The sequence below is a fragment of the Monodelphis domestica genome, chromosome 6 (assembly GCF_027887165.1).
Source record: "Monodelphis domestica isolate mMonDom1 chromosome 6, mMonDom1.pri, whole genome shotgun sequence".
In the NCBI taxonomy this organism is placed as follows: Eukaryota; Metazoa; Chordata; class Mammalia; order Didelphimorphia; family Didelphidae; genus Monodelphis; species Monodelphis domestica.
In genome coordinates, this window is record NC_077232.1 from 187,644,286 (window position 1) to 187,658,069 (window position 13,784).

At 38.9% G+C, this 13,784-nt stretch overlaps 1 protein-coding gene across 1 annotated transcript in view; it reads right to left on the reverse strand.

Annotated features, from left to right (window-relative positions):
* Positions 1-13,784, reverse strand: part of TMEM154 (transmembrane protein 154) — a 75,874-nt gene that overhangs the window by 33,628 nt on the left and 28,462 nt on the right. Inside the window, exons 2-3 of the mRNA XM_056802771.1 lie at positions 6,904-7,203; positions 6,771-6,809 (exon numbers count right to left, since the gene is read on the reverse strand). Of these exons, the coding sequence (XP_056658749.1) occupies positions 6,771-6,809; positions 6,904-7,203 (339 nt within the window). The remainder of the gene's footprint in view (positions 1-6,770; positions 6,810-6,903; positions 7,204-13,784) is intronic.

The following is a 13,784-nucleotide window of genomic DNA, read 5'->3' on the forward strand; positions in this document are numbered from 1 at the left end:
AGACGGAAGGTAAAGGTTTTAAATAAATTTAAAAATAAAATAGATTTTTGATGACTTTCATTTCAATATAAGTGGTTTTCCTTGCAATCCTACATCTTTCATGAATTTGAAAATATTATTCTGAGAAATTCATAGGCCTGATCAGAATGCCAAAGGGGCCATGACAAAAAAGGGTTGAGAACCTCAGCTCTAGCTCTAGTCCAGGCCCTTCATTTTATAGCTGAGGAAATCCAGGTTCACAGGTAAGAAAGGATTTGCTTAGCAGCCCTCAGCTGGCAAGGGAGAGCTCATCTCAGATCTACTTCTGACTTTCGAGTCTTTGACACCATATCCTCCTGTGTATGAAGAGAGGCAGGAGTGGGGGAGGCAATTTGGTAATCAAAATATTTTCCTAATTGAATGTTTAAAAACTTTCTACATATAATTGTGAAATATTAAAGGAAATAAATGTAGATTACATACTATAAATACATACAGAACTAATGAAATAAATTTATATTTTATATGTTTATATATCAAATGAAATATATATATGGATATAGTTTCTGTGTAATTTTATAAATTTTTATATATAATGAAATAAGTATAGCCTCATAGATTTTCAGTATAATGATTGAAATATATTACATATGGAAAACTTATTTTATGGTTTGAAAAAACTGTCTATGTGCCAACAGGTCAATATTGCCTTTAGGATAAAATACAAAGTTCTCAACTTTACATTTAAAGCCTTTTGCAACCTGGCTCTTATTTCCATTTCCTGATTTGCTTCTCCCTTTCATGTATCCTACATTCTAGCCAAACTGGTCTACTGGCTATTTCCCAAACTCAGAGTTTTCTCCCACCTACATGCCTTTGTACAGGCTGTACCCCATGACTGAATCATACTCCCTCCTCACTGATGCCTCCTAGAATTTCAAAGTTCTTTTAAGGCTCAGCAAATGTGCCTTCTCCTACAGGAAGTCTTTCTTGATCTTATGGCCATTAGTGCTTCCTCTAGCCTCCTCCAGTTATAATTATAATGTACACACTTCTTATTATGTGTCCTCCAGTAGAATGTAAATTTCTGGAGGACAGATCATCATGTCTATGTACCATCCATGTCTAGCACAGTATTTTGTATGTAAAGAGTCCTTTATAAATACTAGCTGGACCTAATGACTTGATATTAAAAAATAGTTAAGAGCTGGCATCCAACAAACAGGACAAAAACATAAAACCAGGAATGTTTTTTGTTGTTGTTGCCAATAGCTAGGTGGTACAATGGATAGAACCCCAGGATGAGAGTCAGAAAGACTCATCTTCCTGAGTTCAAATCTGGCCCCAGATACTTACTAACTCTGTGACTTTAGGCAAGTCACTGCACCGACTTTGCCTCAGTTTCTTCATCTATAAAATGGGCTGGGGAAGAAAATAGCAAAGTACTCCAGGACCTTTGCCTAGAAAACACCAGATGGGGCCATAAAGAGTCAGACACAACTGAAACAATTGAATAACAATATAACACAGCTGGTTATATATGATCGGGCAGAACAGGCAGCTGTCCATGGGGTAGGACATGAGAGGTGCCAAAAGACCCTGCCTTGCCAAAATCACTCCTGCCAGACTTCCTATGATGCCTTACATTCCTGCTATACTTTGGATCAGGAACCAGAAAGTCACTTTCAGCAGAAGTTATGCAAAAGGCATTTAGCCATTAGGGTACAATTGACTAATACTCAGATTGAATTACTTTATCAGATTGACTAGCTAGTCACCTGACCACCTGCTTGGCCAGCCCCATCAAGAAAGCACTCTCTTATATGCATATACCCCCACTGCCTCAACAGCAGTGATATGTACAAAATAGGTTCAATAAACATTTCAGTCATGTGAATTATGGGAAGTCATTTAATCTTTGTAGCCTCAGTTTCTTCATCTGTAAAATGTACCATAATGGTGCTTATACTACCTGCTATGTAGAGGTGTTGTGAGGAAAGTATTGTGGTACTCTTAGCTATTTTATTGTTATTTGTTGAATGAATCAAATATAAATGAATGAAAATATTATCTTATGAAATCATTACTGAAAGAAATGGTGCTAGCTAGAAATCTTTCATAAATTCAAGGAAAGCTTAATTTAGCGGTACATAGGAATGTGCTGATAAATGTTTAATAACCATCTCTCCAGGAAAAAAAAATGTAGGTAAGATGCACATTTTTAATTCTGATCTTCATTCTTGACCATTTCTCTATCAATTTCTTAAGTCTAGACAATTAAAAAAATAGCAAGTCAAGCTGATTTTGGCAGTATTTTCTGTTTTCAATAGTGTAAATCTGAATATGGAAAATTTAACAATCATCTCTCATGAGCTGGTCTGAACTGGCTCTAGCACACCATAGGGAGTAGGTAAATGGTGTAATTTACAAAGTCCTGTTTCTTCTTCAATGACAAAAGTTTTGCTTTTTTTAATCTCACACCTTTTCTCCACTTCCACTGCACCCACTTTCTTCTTGTCTAGTCTTTCATAATAGCTTCCTGCTAGTCTTCTCACTTCTGGCCTGGAACTGGAACTAGCACAGGATCCTAGCTACCAGGAGGACACACTTCCGCCCTGTACTAAGAGCAGTTCCCACAGTTCACTTCATTGTTCTCAGCTGGTCCATATTTCTAACCACCCCTAGACTGCCACACCCTTTCCTGTTACCCACCAGGGGTGAAAACCAGGTTACTCTCTTTTTCAGGTAACTGTATTTTAGAACAGAATATTCTTCGTGCTGTTGTCCCAACCCCTCCTCCAAAATACTTTTGTCCGAGATGAAAAAACTCTAAGTTATGTCTCCATTCTAATCTCTTCCCACTTCAATCCAGATTCTGGCATTCAAGGCTTTCCAAAATCCTGTTCCCATCTAATACAGAGGGAGAGAGAAGAAAATCAAATTCATATATGGAAGGCTTTCCATTTTCTTTAGTCTGCCATGCTGAGAAGTCAGTGATGGGAATGGAGCAGAGAGGGAGAAGTTATTCAGTATTGCTCCTGATGGTCATTAATCTCTACAACAAACCCATTGGTGAATAAAATTGCCCATTTCATTCCCTTTGTGCTGAGGATGCAGTGAGAGTCTGGAGGTGAGTGGGCTGGATTCAGTCTCCAGTCCCTTGGGAAATCAGTGCTAATGGTGCTGGCTGATTGATTCCTAGGATCCTAGGATTTTAGCTGGAAGGAACTGTACAGGCCACTTAGTCCAACTCCTTCATTTCATCCATGAAGAAAGGAAGCCAAGGTCATACAGATAATAAGTAACTGAGTCAGGATTTGAACTCAGGCCCTTTAACTCAAGATATCAAATATTACACGAATAATGCTTAAGTAAATGTGCTTTGTTTACTATGATGTGTTATTCTGGCTTGATCAGGGAGACTCAGAAATGGGGGTTTATCAGCTATAAATTGAGATGGATAATTACCTGCTTTGAGTGCCAGGGAGGCCCCAGGTGCTACATTTAGGACTAGTATTTCTGAACTCCTTAGTTTTATATTTCTCTGCCCCACTCCTCCTCTATCAAGTGGTTAATGATCTGTCACTGCACCAAAGGGTCATTTACAGAATTTTTTTAATAAAGGAAGAATTCATTCATTTGTAAATGACTGAATTCTAATTTATTTGTTTAGAAAACATGGAATATATGTACATAAATATATGTGTATGTATATTTATTTATCTATTATTTTCATATTTTAAATATATTTAAATTAGGACATACTTATATTAAAGACAAAATGCAAACATCCTTCTTTTTTTTTTTAACTTCAGAAGCCCAGAGGTGGCTTGTTCTATTTTGTATGAAAACAATTGTATATTCTCTGGGCGGGGGTGTAGTTGGGAAATATCTGGCTCTAATGCCAGAGAACACAATTATTTGTTCAGGTTCTGCCTTGGGAGAGTTCAAATGTCTCCCCTAAAGATACTTTTAGGTCAATACTCCTGGCTCTGGGTGAGTGGGATTTGAGCAAGATGCTGCTTAGTGTCTCACTGATCTGAGATTTTCCTATTTCTTTAGCTTCTCCCTTAAAAATGATGAGCATTGTGGGGAAGGGGCCTAGTTCTATCATTTTGAAATTTATCGAGTTGGAGGACAGAAGATGAAAGGCAAAAAGAGTTAGAGAAGAAGGAAGGGAGAGGGGGAGAGAAGAAAAAAAGGGAAGAAGGGGGAAGAAGGAAGGGAAAAGGGGAGGAGTGAAAGGAGGAGGAAAGGAGAGAAAAGGAGGAAGGGGAAGGTAAGTGAGTTAGAGGCATCCATATTTACTAAGACAACAAGAAATCTATATTTCTTGAATTTCTTATCATTTCTATAACTGTCATGAGGCAATAATTTCATTCTCCTTCTTGCTTTCTTGTTTACAAAAAATGAAAAAGAATTCACTAAGCATTTACTATATGCCAAGCTCTGGGATAAGTGCTAAGGATATAAATAGAAAAAAAGCAAGAGATCATGCTTTCAGGAAGCCTCCACTTTAATTGGGTAAGACAATATATAAAAGGAAGTTAGCTCAACTGTAGAGCACATAGAAAGGTCTGAAAGTCCCAAGGATTCACCTTCAAGGCCAAAGATGGAAAACCTTTTAGAGATCCTGTGTCATGCCCCACCTCCAAGTGCTGGGCACCCCACCTTTATCCTACACAGAGGAGGGAGAAAGTGCTCCCACTGGGCTGCTGGGCAGAGGGGCAGGTGAAGTGAAAAAATGTCATAGGGCATGGTGGAGAGGGGGAAGGGAGCAGCTCTGCCTGAGTCCCTCTGCCTTTCTAGTAAGGAACTCTGGTGGGGTAGGGTAAGAGGGGAGGGCGGTGTCTGTGCCTACAGAGATTGCTCTATGTGTCAGCTTTGGCACACATACCATAGGTTTGCCATCACTGTTCTAGGGAGATGACAAAATCAAGGGCATCTTGAGTTATATACATAGATCAGATGATAAAGCTTGTGTGTGTCTGTGTGTGTGTGTGTAAGACAGACAGACAGACAAACAGAGGAGGGAGAAAGGGAGGGAGTGTGAAAGAAAGAAAGGGAAAGGGAGGGAGAAGGAGAAAGAGAAAGGGAGAAAGTTTGAGAGAGAGAGAGAGAGAGAGAGAGAGAGAGAGAGAGAGAGAGAGAGAGAGAGAGAGAGAGAGGAGAAGGAGAAGGAGAGGAAGAGAGAGAATGAGAATGTGTTGAGGGATGAGGTAGAATCTGCAGGGCAGATGCTAAGACTAGAAGACCTTAAGAAATGGCAGCTAGCTGTTGGTCCTCTATTTCATCAGGAGTTGTAGCTATTAGTTTCCATCTTATCCAAGTTGTATGAGCAGGTAAGCAACCCTAAGGAAAGCAAGATGGGAGACCCTCAGGGGTGGCAGGTCTTTCTGCTGCCTGACCATGCTAGATGGGTCTGGCATATAGTAGGTGCTTAATAAATGCCTGTTCACTCCCTCCTTTCTTATAAGAAATGTCAAACATGAAGAAAACAGCAACTTGGATTCTTTTGAACACATCTAGAACAAGGTAAATAGAGCCAGTACAATGTATGCATTCCCCACAGTCAAAAAGAAAAAAAAAAGACATCAGCGCTCTGCTCAGTGTGGGGCTAATCATGGAAGAAAGAGCTCACCTGCCACTTCTCAACAAAGAGCTGCTAGACTACAGAAGCTAATGAGTCCAACATTTTCAGACATGGCCAGTGTTCCTTTGTTTTGATTGGCTGTGCTTATTTCTTACAGATTGTGTGTGTGTGTGTGTGTGTGTGTGTGTGTGTGTGTGTGTGTGTGTGTAAAAATGAGTAATAAAAAGTATTTTTAGACGATAAGGGAACAAGAGAATGAATTACTACATTTGCCACAAACATTTTCAAAAGCATTTTCTGTGCACACTGGATATATTCACAAGATAGAACACCTAACAGAGACTATTTTTGCACATGACCACATGAATCCCCCATTCCACATCCTTCAATAACTCCCTATTACTTCAATAAGAAAATTCAAACTCCTTAGTTTGGCATTTAAGGGCTTCCATATTCTGGCCTCCCTTTCCAGGCTTATGCCATATTCCATGAACTCACCATTCTTGCCAAACTGGCCATTAGCTGTTTCCTGAACTTTACTTTGTTCTTTGCCCAGACTATCTCCCATGCCTGAAATACAAGGAACTCCTCTTGAATTCCAAAGCTCCCTTCACAGTTCCGCTCCGGGGTCATTGCCTCACAGAAGCTTTTCCTGATCCTTCCTCACCCTTCATGAGTGTTCTGCCCCTCTCCATCCCTTTTTTGAGTTCTCTCCCTCCCCAAATTGCTTTCTATTTCCCAGTCTCCATCGCTTCCCCTTTCTAACTCCCCCCTCTATACCCCTACATAGAAGTCCTTGACCTTAGGGACTGGGTTTATCTGTTCTTATTCTTTTTTTTTAAATCCTTACCTTCCATCTTAGAATCAATACTGTGTATTGGTTCTAAGGCAGAAGAGTGGTAAGGACTAGGCAATGGAGGTTAAGTGACTTGTCCAGGGTAACACATCTAGGTGTCTGAGGCAAAATTTGAACCCAGGACCTCCCATCTCTGGGCCTGGCTCTCAATCCACTGAGCCACCCAGCTTCCCCCTTTGTCAGTTCTTCTATATGCCCCTTGCCTGGAATGAATAGCATATTGCACTTAGGTTTTTTAGTAAATGTGGATTTGAATGGGATATACTGTCACGTTTGAATTTACATTCGAATGCTCTTCTTCCCACCTCTCCAAAAGCAAATGGTAATTGTACTACTACTCACATGACTGTAAAACACTTTGAGATCCATGACTTGAAGGCACTGCATGTAAGAACAAGAAAAAAAGACTCTTTATTACTTCATTCTTAACACTGGGAACAATTGTCCTCCATGGAAACATCAGCTAAATCCTTACCTGGCTTGGATTTTCTTCTTTTATTGTATCTGATGAGGAACACCACCAGCAAACATAGCAGGAGCAGTAACACCACTGGGATCCCTACCATCAGCAGAAGCTCCAGGCTCACCCCAGCTTCCTCCTCTGACAGTGGTGAGGGAGTTGTGGCTGGAAGTTGGGAATCTCCTTCTGTGGGGGTATGGCCTTGCCATTGTTCTATGGTAGAGGACTGTTCTGGCAACATGCCCACCATGACCATTTCTTCTTCTAAGGCTGGCCCTACTCCGGACCCTTCATCTTCTTCATACATAGGAGCCCCTGTAGAAAAAGCACATACACATTGGCATGCAGCCAGAGCCAGTGCAGTTTTCATGAGTTTAAAGTGATCCAGTCCACCCAGATGGATAAAATTGGTTGCACTGAAAATTTTCCCCTCTAGTTCAAAAAGCATGGGCAGTGGTTTCTAACTTAAAAGGGCATTCACTTTTTTTTTAAACCCTTACCTTCCATCTTAGAATCAATACTCTGTATCAGTTCCAAGGCAGAAGAGCATTAAGGGCTAGGCAATAGGAGTTAGTGACTTGTCCAGGGTCACACAGCTAGGAAATGTCTGAGGTCAAATTTGAACCTAGGATCTCCCATCTCTAGGTCGGGCTCTCAATCTACTGAGCCACCCAGATGGCCCCAGCATTCATTTTTAAATAAAATGATTAATTTATTTGGGAGAAAACATTTTGCTTTTGTGAAAGGGATCTTAGAAATCGTCTAAGCCATTCAAGCCATTCCCAGAGGCATTAACTGATTTGTCCAAGGTCACATGACTTGTATGATACAGCCTCTTTTATAAACACTCATCAGTCTGGTCCTTTCCACTGAGTCTTGGATAGAAATCAGTCTCTGTGCCCACACTTTGATCCAGCAATAGCACTACTAGGTCTGTATCCCAAGGAGATTTTTTTTAAAGCAGAGAAAAGGTCTTATTTGTACAGTAATATTTAGAGCAGCTCTTCTAATGATGTCCAAGAACTAGAAAAGGAGGAGGAGATGCCCATCAATTGGGGAATGGTTGAACAAGCTGTGATATATAATTGTGATGGAATATTATTGTGCCATAAGAATTTATTTCAGAAAAACCCAGAAAGATTTACATGAACTGATGCAGAGTGAAATGAGCAGAACTAGAACATTGTACACAATAATGGCAATATTTTCAGTGACCATCTGTGAAAGACTTAGTTCTTCTCAGAAATATAATGATCCAAGACAATCCCAAAGGACTCATGATGAAAATTGTGCCACCTACTTCTAGAGAAAGAACTGATGGAGCTTGAATGAAGATCAAAACATACTATTTTTCACTTTCTTAAATTTGTTCAAGTTTCCTTTCACAAAATGATCAATATAGAAATGTTTTATAGATTATACATGTGCAAAAATTTGCACATACGTAACCTATATCAGATTGATTGCTATCATCTTGGGAGGGTTCAGGAGGAAGACGATTTGGAACTCAAAAAAATTTTTAATGAATGTTTCTGCATCGAGGACAATTAACAAGAACATGCAATTACTTGTAATCGGGAGGGGAGGGGATTTAAGAATTCATCAGTCTCTGGCTGGAGGGCATTTACTTTAAGTATATAATATTCCCAAAGTTTCATCTTTTCTTTGGATGCAACCTCCTAGTCTAGGGCTTTATATCTTTCTAGTTAGACCCGTCACTCTAGCTCATGAGTACTATTCCCTGTGCCTCCTGATTTAACCTTGGATGCCTAGGCTTCCCGCAACTAGTCATTCATGTAAGGGGCTCTCCACCTAATGACTACCAGTCTCAAGTTCAGAGTCCCCCAACTTTCCAACTCCAAACCTCTTCATTCTCACATGTAGATGAGTGAGCAGTAAAAGGCACAGGGACTAGGTCATTAGCTTTTCTTTTGCCCAGCTGCTGCTCTCTTAGCCTTTTATGCCCAAGTTGGTCAAGTCTTGAAAAAGCTTTGAGCTCATCTTTCCAGTTTTTTATTGCTAATTTTTTTCTACTTTCCCTCTCCTGCTATTACTACAGCAGCAGCAGCAATAGTTTGGAAACACTGCAGGCTGTCTCCAATCATTTTCTGTTCAGATCTAAGGTGGACCCTATAACCTCCAACATCCCTTCTAGCTCTTAGATTTTGTGAATCTATTTCAAGGGGCATCATGAAATTCTCTGAAACTAAGTCATTTAAATTCTATGATGACATTAATGACACTCTGAGAAGTAGAGCAGGAAGGATGTATTGTGAAACTGAATAAACAATTATAAGAAATCCAAGTCCTAAAGGGTTGGGGATTGATGATAGAGAATGAATTAAAACTGAACTGTATGTGCTGATTTCCATCTCTGAAACCAGTGACTCATAATTTGTAGAACTCTGTCTGCTAGACAGAGATTTCTGCCTGCAATTCTCCTGAGTATTTAATGAAGACAGGATGCATATCACATGAAATTCTCTTGGGGTAGCTTTAGAGGAACCAGGAAGTATCTTCAGTTATAATACGTTAATTTAATAGAATAGCTAGAAACTTTTCACAATGAAAAACATACAGGAAAAATATCTTTTCCCAGAATCTGGTATTTGATTTTTAAATGACCATGTAAATGAGCATCTGAAACAGAGTATGCTCTGCTTATCAGCATCCTGTTGGGGGTAGGAGGAACACCAATTCCCATATAGAAAATTTCTTTTTGCCAGTTAATTCATCTTTCCATGGTTTTGTGCTAAACTGAAGAGCTGAAATGTTTCATTTTTACGAGGGGTAGTATTCATAATTCAATAGGAACCAATGTGAGAAAATTTGATTTAGCTACATAATTCAAATCTGACCTGAGACACATACTAGCTGTATGACTCTGGATATGTCACTTAAACTCTTTCTGCCTCAGTTTCTTCATTGGATAATAATATTGCCTAGCTCTCAGGATTATTGTATCAAGTGAGATTATAATTATAAAACTCCCAGCATAGTGCCTGGCACATAATAGGTGCTATATAAATGTTAGCTATTATTAACACTCTTATTATAGAGAGTACATGGTCTCCTTGGGAACCACAACCCCAAAAAGCCTGTTTGAAGAACAGTGCATAGTGATGATATCCAGAATGCAATCTGGATGGCAATGATGAGTCCAGTAGATGTTGAACCCAGACATGTTCTAAGCAGAGGGATGCTACAGAAGACTCAGCTGTAGAAAAATGTTCTGTCATCCTGAAGATCATGTTATATCTCTGTCTCTAAATTAATCAAATCCTGGCTCTGCTGCTAAACTGCCTGGAGAACACTTAACCTTTCCTGCTCTCCATTTCCTCATCTAGAAAATGAGAGAGTCTGACTTAGATGATCTCAAAAGTCTTACAGCTACAAATCCTATCATCAATTGTCAAGCAGGACACAGAATAGTCACTTTAGACTTCTCTTTTTTCATGCTTTTAAAACAACTAGTTTGAGTTAAAATTGCCAAGACAATCTGGTCATGCTGGTTATATATCTTCCATCCAAGTCTGCCTCCCCTCCTCCTTCTTGGTTTTAAAAACAATCCAGAGTTCTCAAAGCCTATGCCAGGGGATTGTATCCAAGTTCTGGCAGGTGCTCTCAGGTTCAGTGATGGAACATATATGTCTGTTGTCTGAGGACCAACCTAGTTAAGTTTGGAGAGATAGATCGATAAAGATGGCTGCAGGTGGATACATTTTTCAGCTACTGCAACTTAAAAAAAAGTATTGATATACTTTGTTTTTACATTGCCAATATTTCTCCTTGTCTCCTCCTCACCTCTGAAAGCTATCTTATAACAACAACAAAATTTTAATGAGAAAGAAAAAAACAGCAAAATGTATCAATACATTGAAAAATATGACAACATATAGAGTATTGTACACATGTAGGGCACACACACTGCAAAGGATGGGTAAGAAATATCTTCTTATATCGCTTCTTTGGGACTAAAATTATTCTTTTTAATTTTGCAACATTCATTTTTATTGTTTCCATTGACATTTTAAAAGTAATGAGTATTTATATTTTCTAATGTTTATACTTTTATTATTAACAAAAAGGGTAATATTTAAACACAAAAATTAAATAACTTTGGAATCAGAGCTCAAAGCTTTTTGCTTACATATAAGTGATGATTCAGAGCTGTTGGCTCTTTATATATACATATATTTATAAAGAGAGTCATTCTATATATTGTTCTCTTGCCCCTACTTCACTTTGCATTCGTTTATGTAATTCTTTAGATGCTTCTCCATATCCAACATAAAAATAAAATATTGATAACAAATAAGCCATAATATTCCCTTACATTCATGTAAGGGAAAACCCCAATTTGTTTAGCCATTCCCCAATGGATGGCTATCTCTTTTGTTTCCAGTCCCTTGCTATCACAGTCTCTCTTGAAGTCCATCTACTAATTCAGTTCACAAAGCACTTAGGAAGTACCTATTATGTGTGGGGTAAAAGACCTTGGGTGAGAGGTCCCTCCAGAGAAGAATATTCAGAATAGATTAATTCTGTAACAGGCTGGACATGTTTTGCTCAATCCTTTTGTCTCTCTCTTCTTAGAGTTGGGACCTCAGACCAAGGAGCTAGTAGATTTGGTGGCCTCATCTAATGCTTATGAGTCACTTTGACTTAAGGTAATTTCATTGAGCCATGCCTCATGTATTTACACATAAAATGTTGTGGTGCACCAGGTGCTTTTTAAGGAGCAATAATGCTGTGATTTATAGGTCTGTTCTTCCTTTAGTGATTGATGGCCGGTAATGAATTTTGCTCATATTTACTTCCCAGGAGAGAGCATGAAATTCACATATCCAGGACAAATTCCTCTCCTCTCTCTCCTACTACTGCACCCTATGGTCATTCAATTCAACTAAGGTTGCATGGTCTGATGGAAAAGAGCCAAGGATTTGGGTTTGAATCCTGACAGTGTTATTTATGCCCTATGTAATGCTGGGCCCGTTATTTAACTTCTTTTGCTCTCAGTTTCCTCATTCGTAATTCAATTGGCTAAGTGAATCAGTTAAGCATCTACTATATACAAAGTACTGTTGTAGATGCTGGGGATATAAAGACAAAATGAAAACTAGTTCCTTTATGTATCTATAGAATATATTTATAATATCAGTATATGATATAATATCTATATCTATAGAATATGTCTATGATATAAAATAAATATATGATGTAATCAATATCTATAGCTCTAGAATGTGTCGATGGTATAAAATAAATATCTGATATGATAAATATCCATAATATAAAATAAATATTCCTAGTAATATGCATATACAATTCAATCATAATAAATGGGTCTTTTGATTGACTGAGGAGTCCATTGACACATTTATTATACTTGTTTTGCTAATAAATCATAAGGCTCAGGTTGTTTATTCAGTTATTATAAATTACCCAACACACACATGTGCACACATCTCTTTGTGGGTGACTCCCAAATTTCCTGCTTCCATTTCATCTGTCTGCTTTGCAGTTGGAGACAGGTGTCTGGGGTTTGACATGGAGTCAGCCCAAGTGTGATCTTTCATCCCTAGTGTCCTGGTCCCAGAGCAATTTGGCCAGGAGAAATGGCACCCTGCATAACTAAATCAGTCTTGAGACTCACACCTCATCAGTACATTCTACATTCTGGGAATAGAGGTTGGAGAATCTCCATTGAAAGAGGACCCCCAGTTTTGATTTTATAGGCATATTCTCTTAGAACAATGACCAAAATGGAAGTGTGTTTTGCATGATAATACATGTATAAGGCAGATTAAATTGCTTCCCATCTCTGGGTAGAGGAAGGAGAGAAGAAGGGAGGGAGAAAGACAATTTGGATCTTATAATTTTGGAAAAAGTATGGTGAAAATTGCTATTACATGTAATTGACAAAATTAAATATCTTTCAAAAAATATAAAGAGGACTTCCAGGGCAGCCATCTCTTCATTTCCTACTCTACCTTGGACTTTTTCAATTCCCCTCCTCTCCCTCTTTGCACTGACATCCCACTAGACTCCTTAAACATTTGTTAATCACCTACTATGTGCCAAGATGCTGGCCAGGGAATACAATTATGAACAAAGAAAGGCAACCCTAAAGTTTAAAGATGAAGAAAGAGGAGAGGGCAGGTAGAGACAGAAAAGAACATGGAAATAAAAAAGAAAAAAGAGGAGGTTAAACCTTGCTTGCTTGTGAGTACTACTGATGTGTGTTATACAGGTGGGATTTGAACCCAGGTCTTCTGATGCCAGCTGTCATAGACCTTCCACTATTTCCTTTTTTTCCTTTTTTTAAGACCTTAGTATCGATTTTAAGAGGAGCAACAAAGGCTAGTGACTAGAACGTGTCTGAGGTCACATTTGAACTCAGGGCCTCTTGACTCCAGGCCTGATGCTTTATCTGCTGTGTTGCCTCACCACCCTGATCTTCCATTTTCTCAATGTTGTTATTATTGTTGTTGTTGTTTTCAATTACTCAAAGCAGGACTCTGTAGGGACTTTTACAACAATCCTCAAATGCTGGCTAAGACTTGGGGATTCAGACGTTCTCAATGGTTTTGGAAGAAAAGGACAAGAATTGTGGCTTGCACTCCACTTAAAAGCCCATATGCATTCTCCAGTCCAAGAAACCCAATTGCCTGAGAATAAACAGCAAAGTCCACTGGAATTTGTGCAGATGGATATTTGTTGAAACTGTTTATACAAATATACAGCCCCCCTATCTCTTCCCCCCCCCTACCCAATTATTGCATACATCTGGATGTGGCTCTGGGGAAATTCTAGCCAACCCCTTCCCTCCCCACCCCTGACCGCATCCTGGTGGTTTCTGAAACCAAAGAAAGAGGCTGAGGCTGGGTACAGAA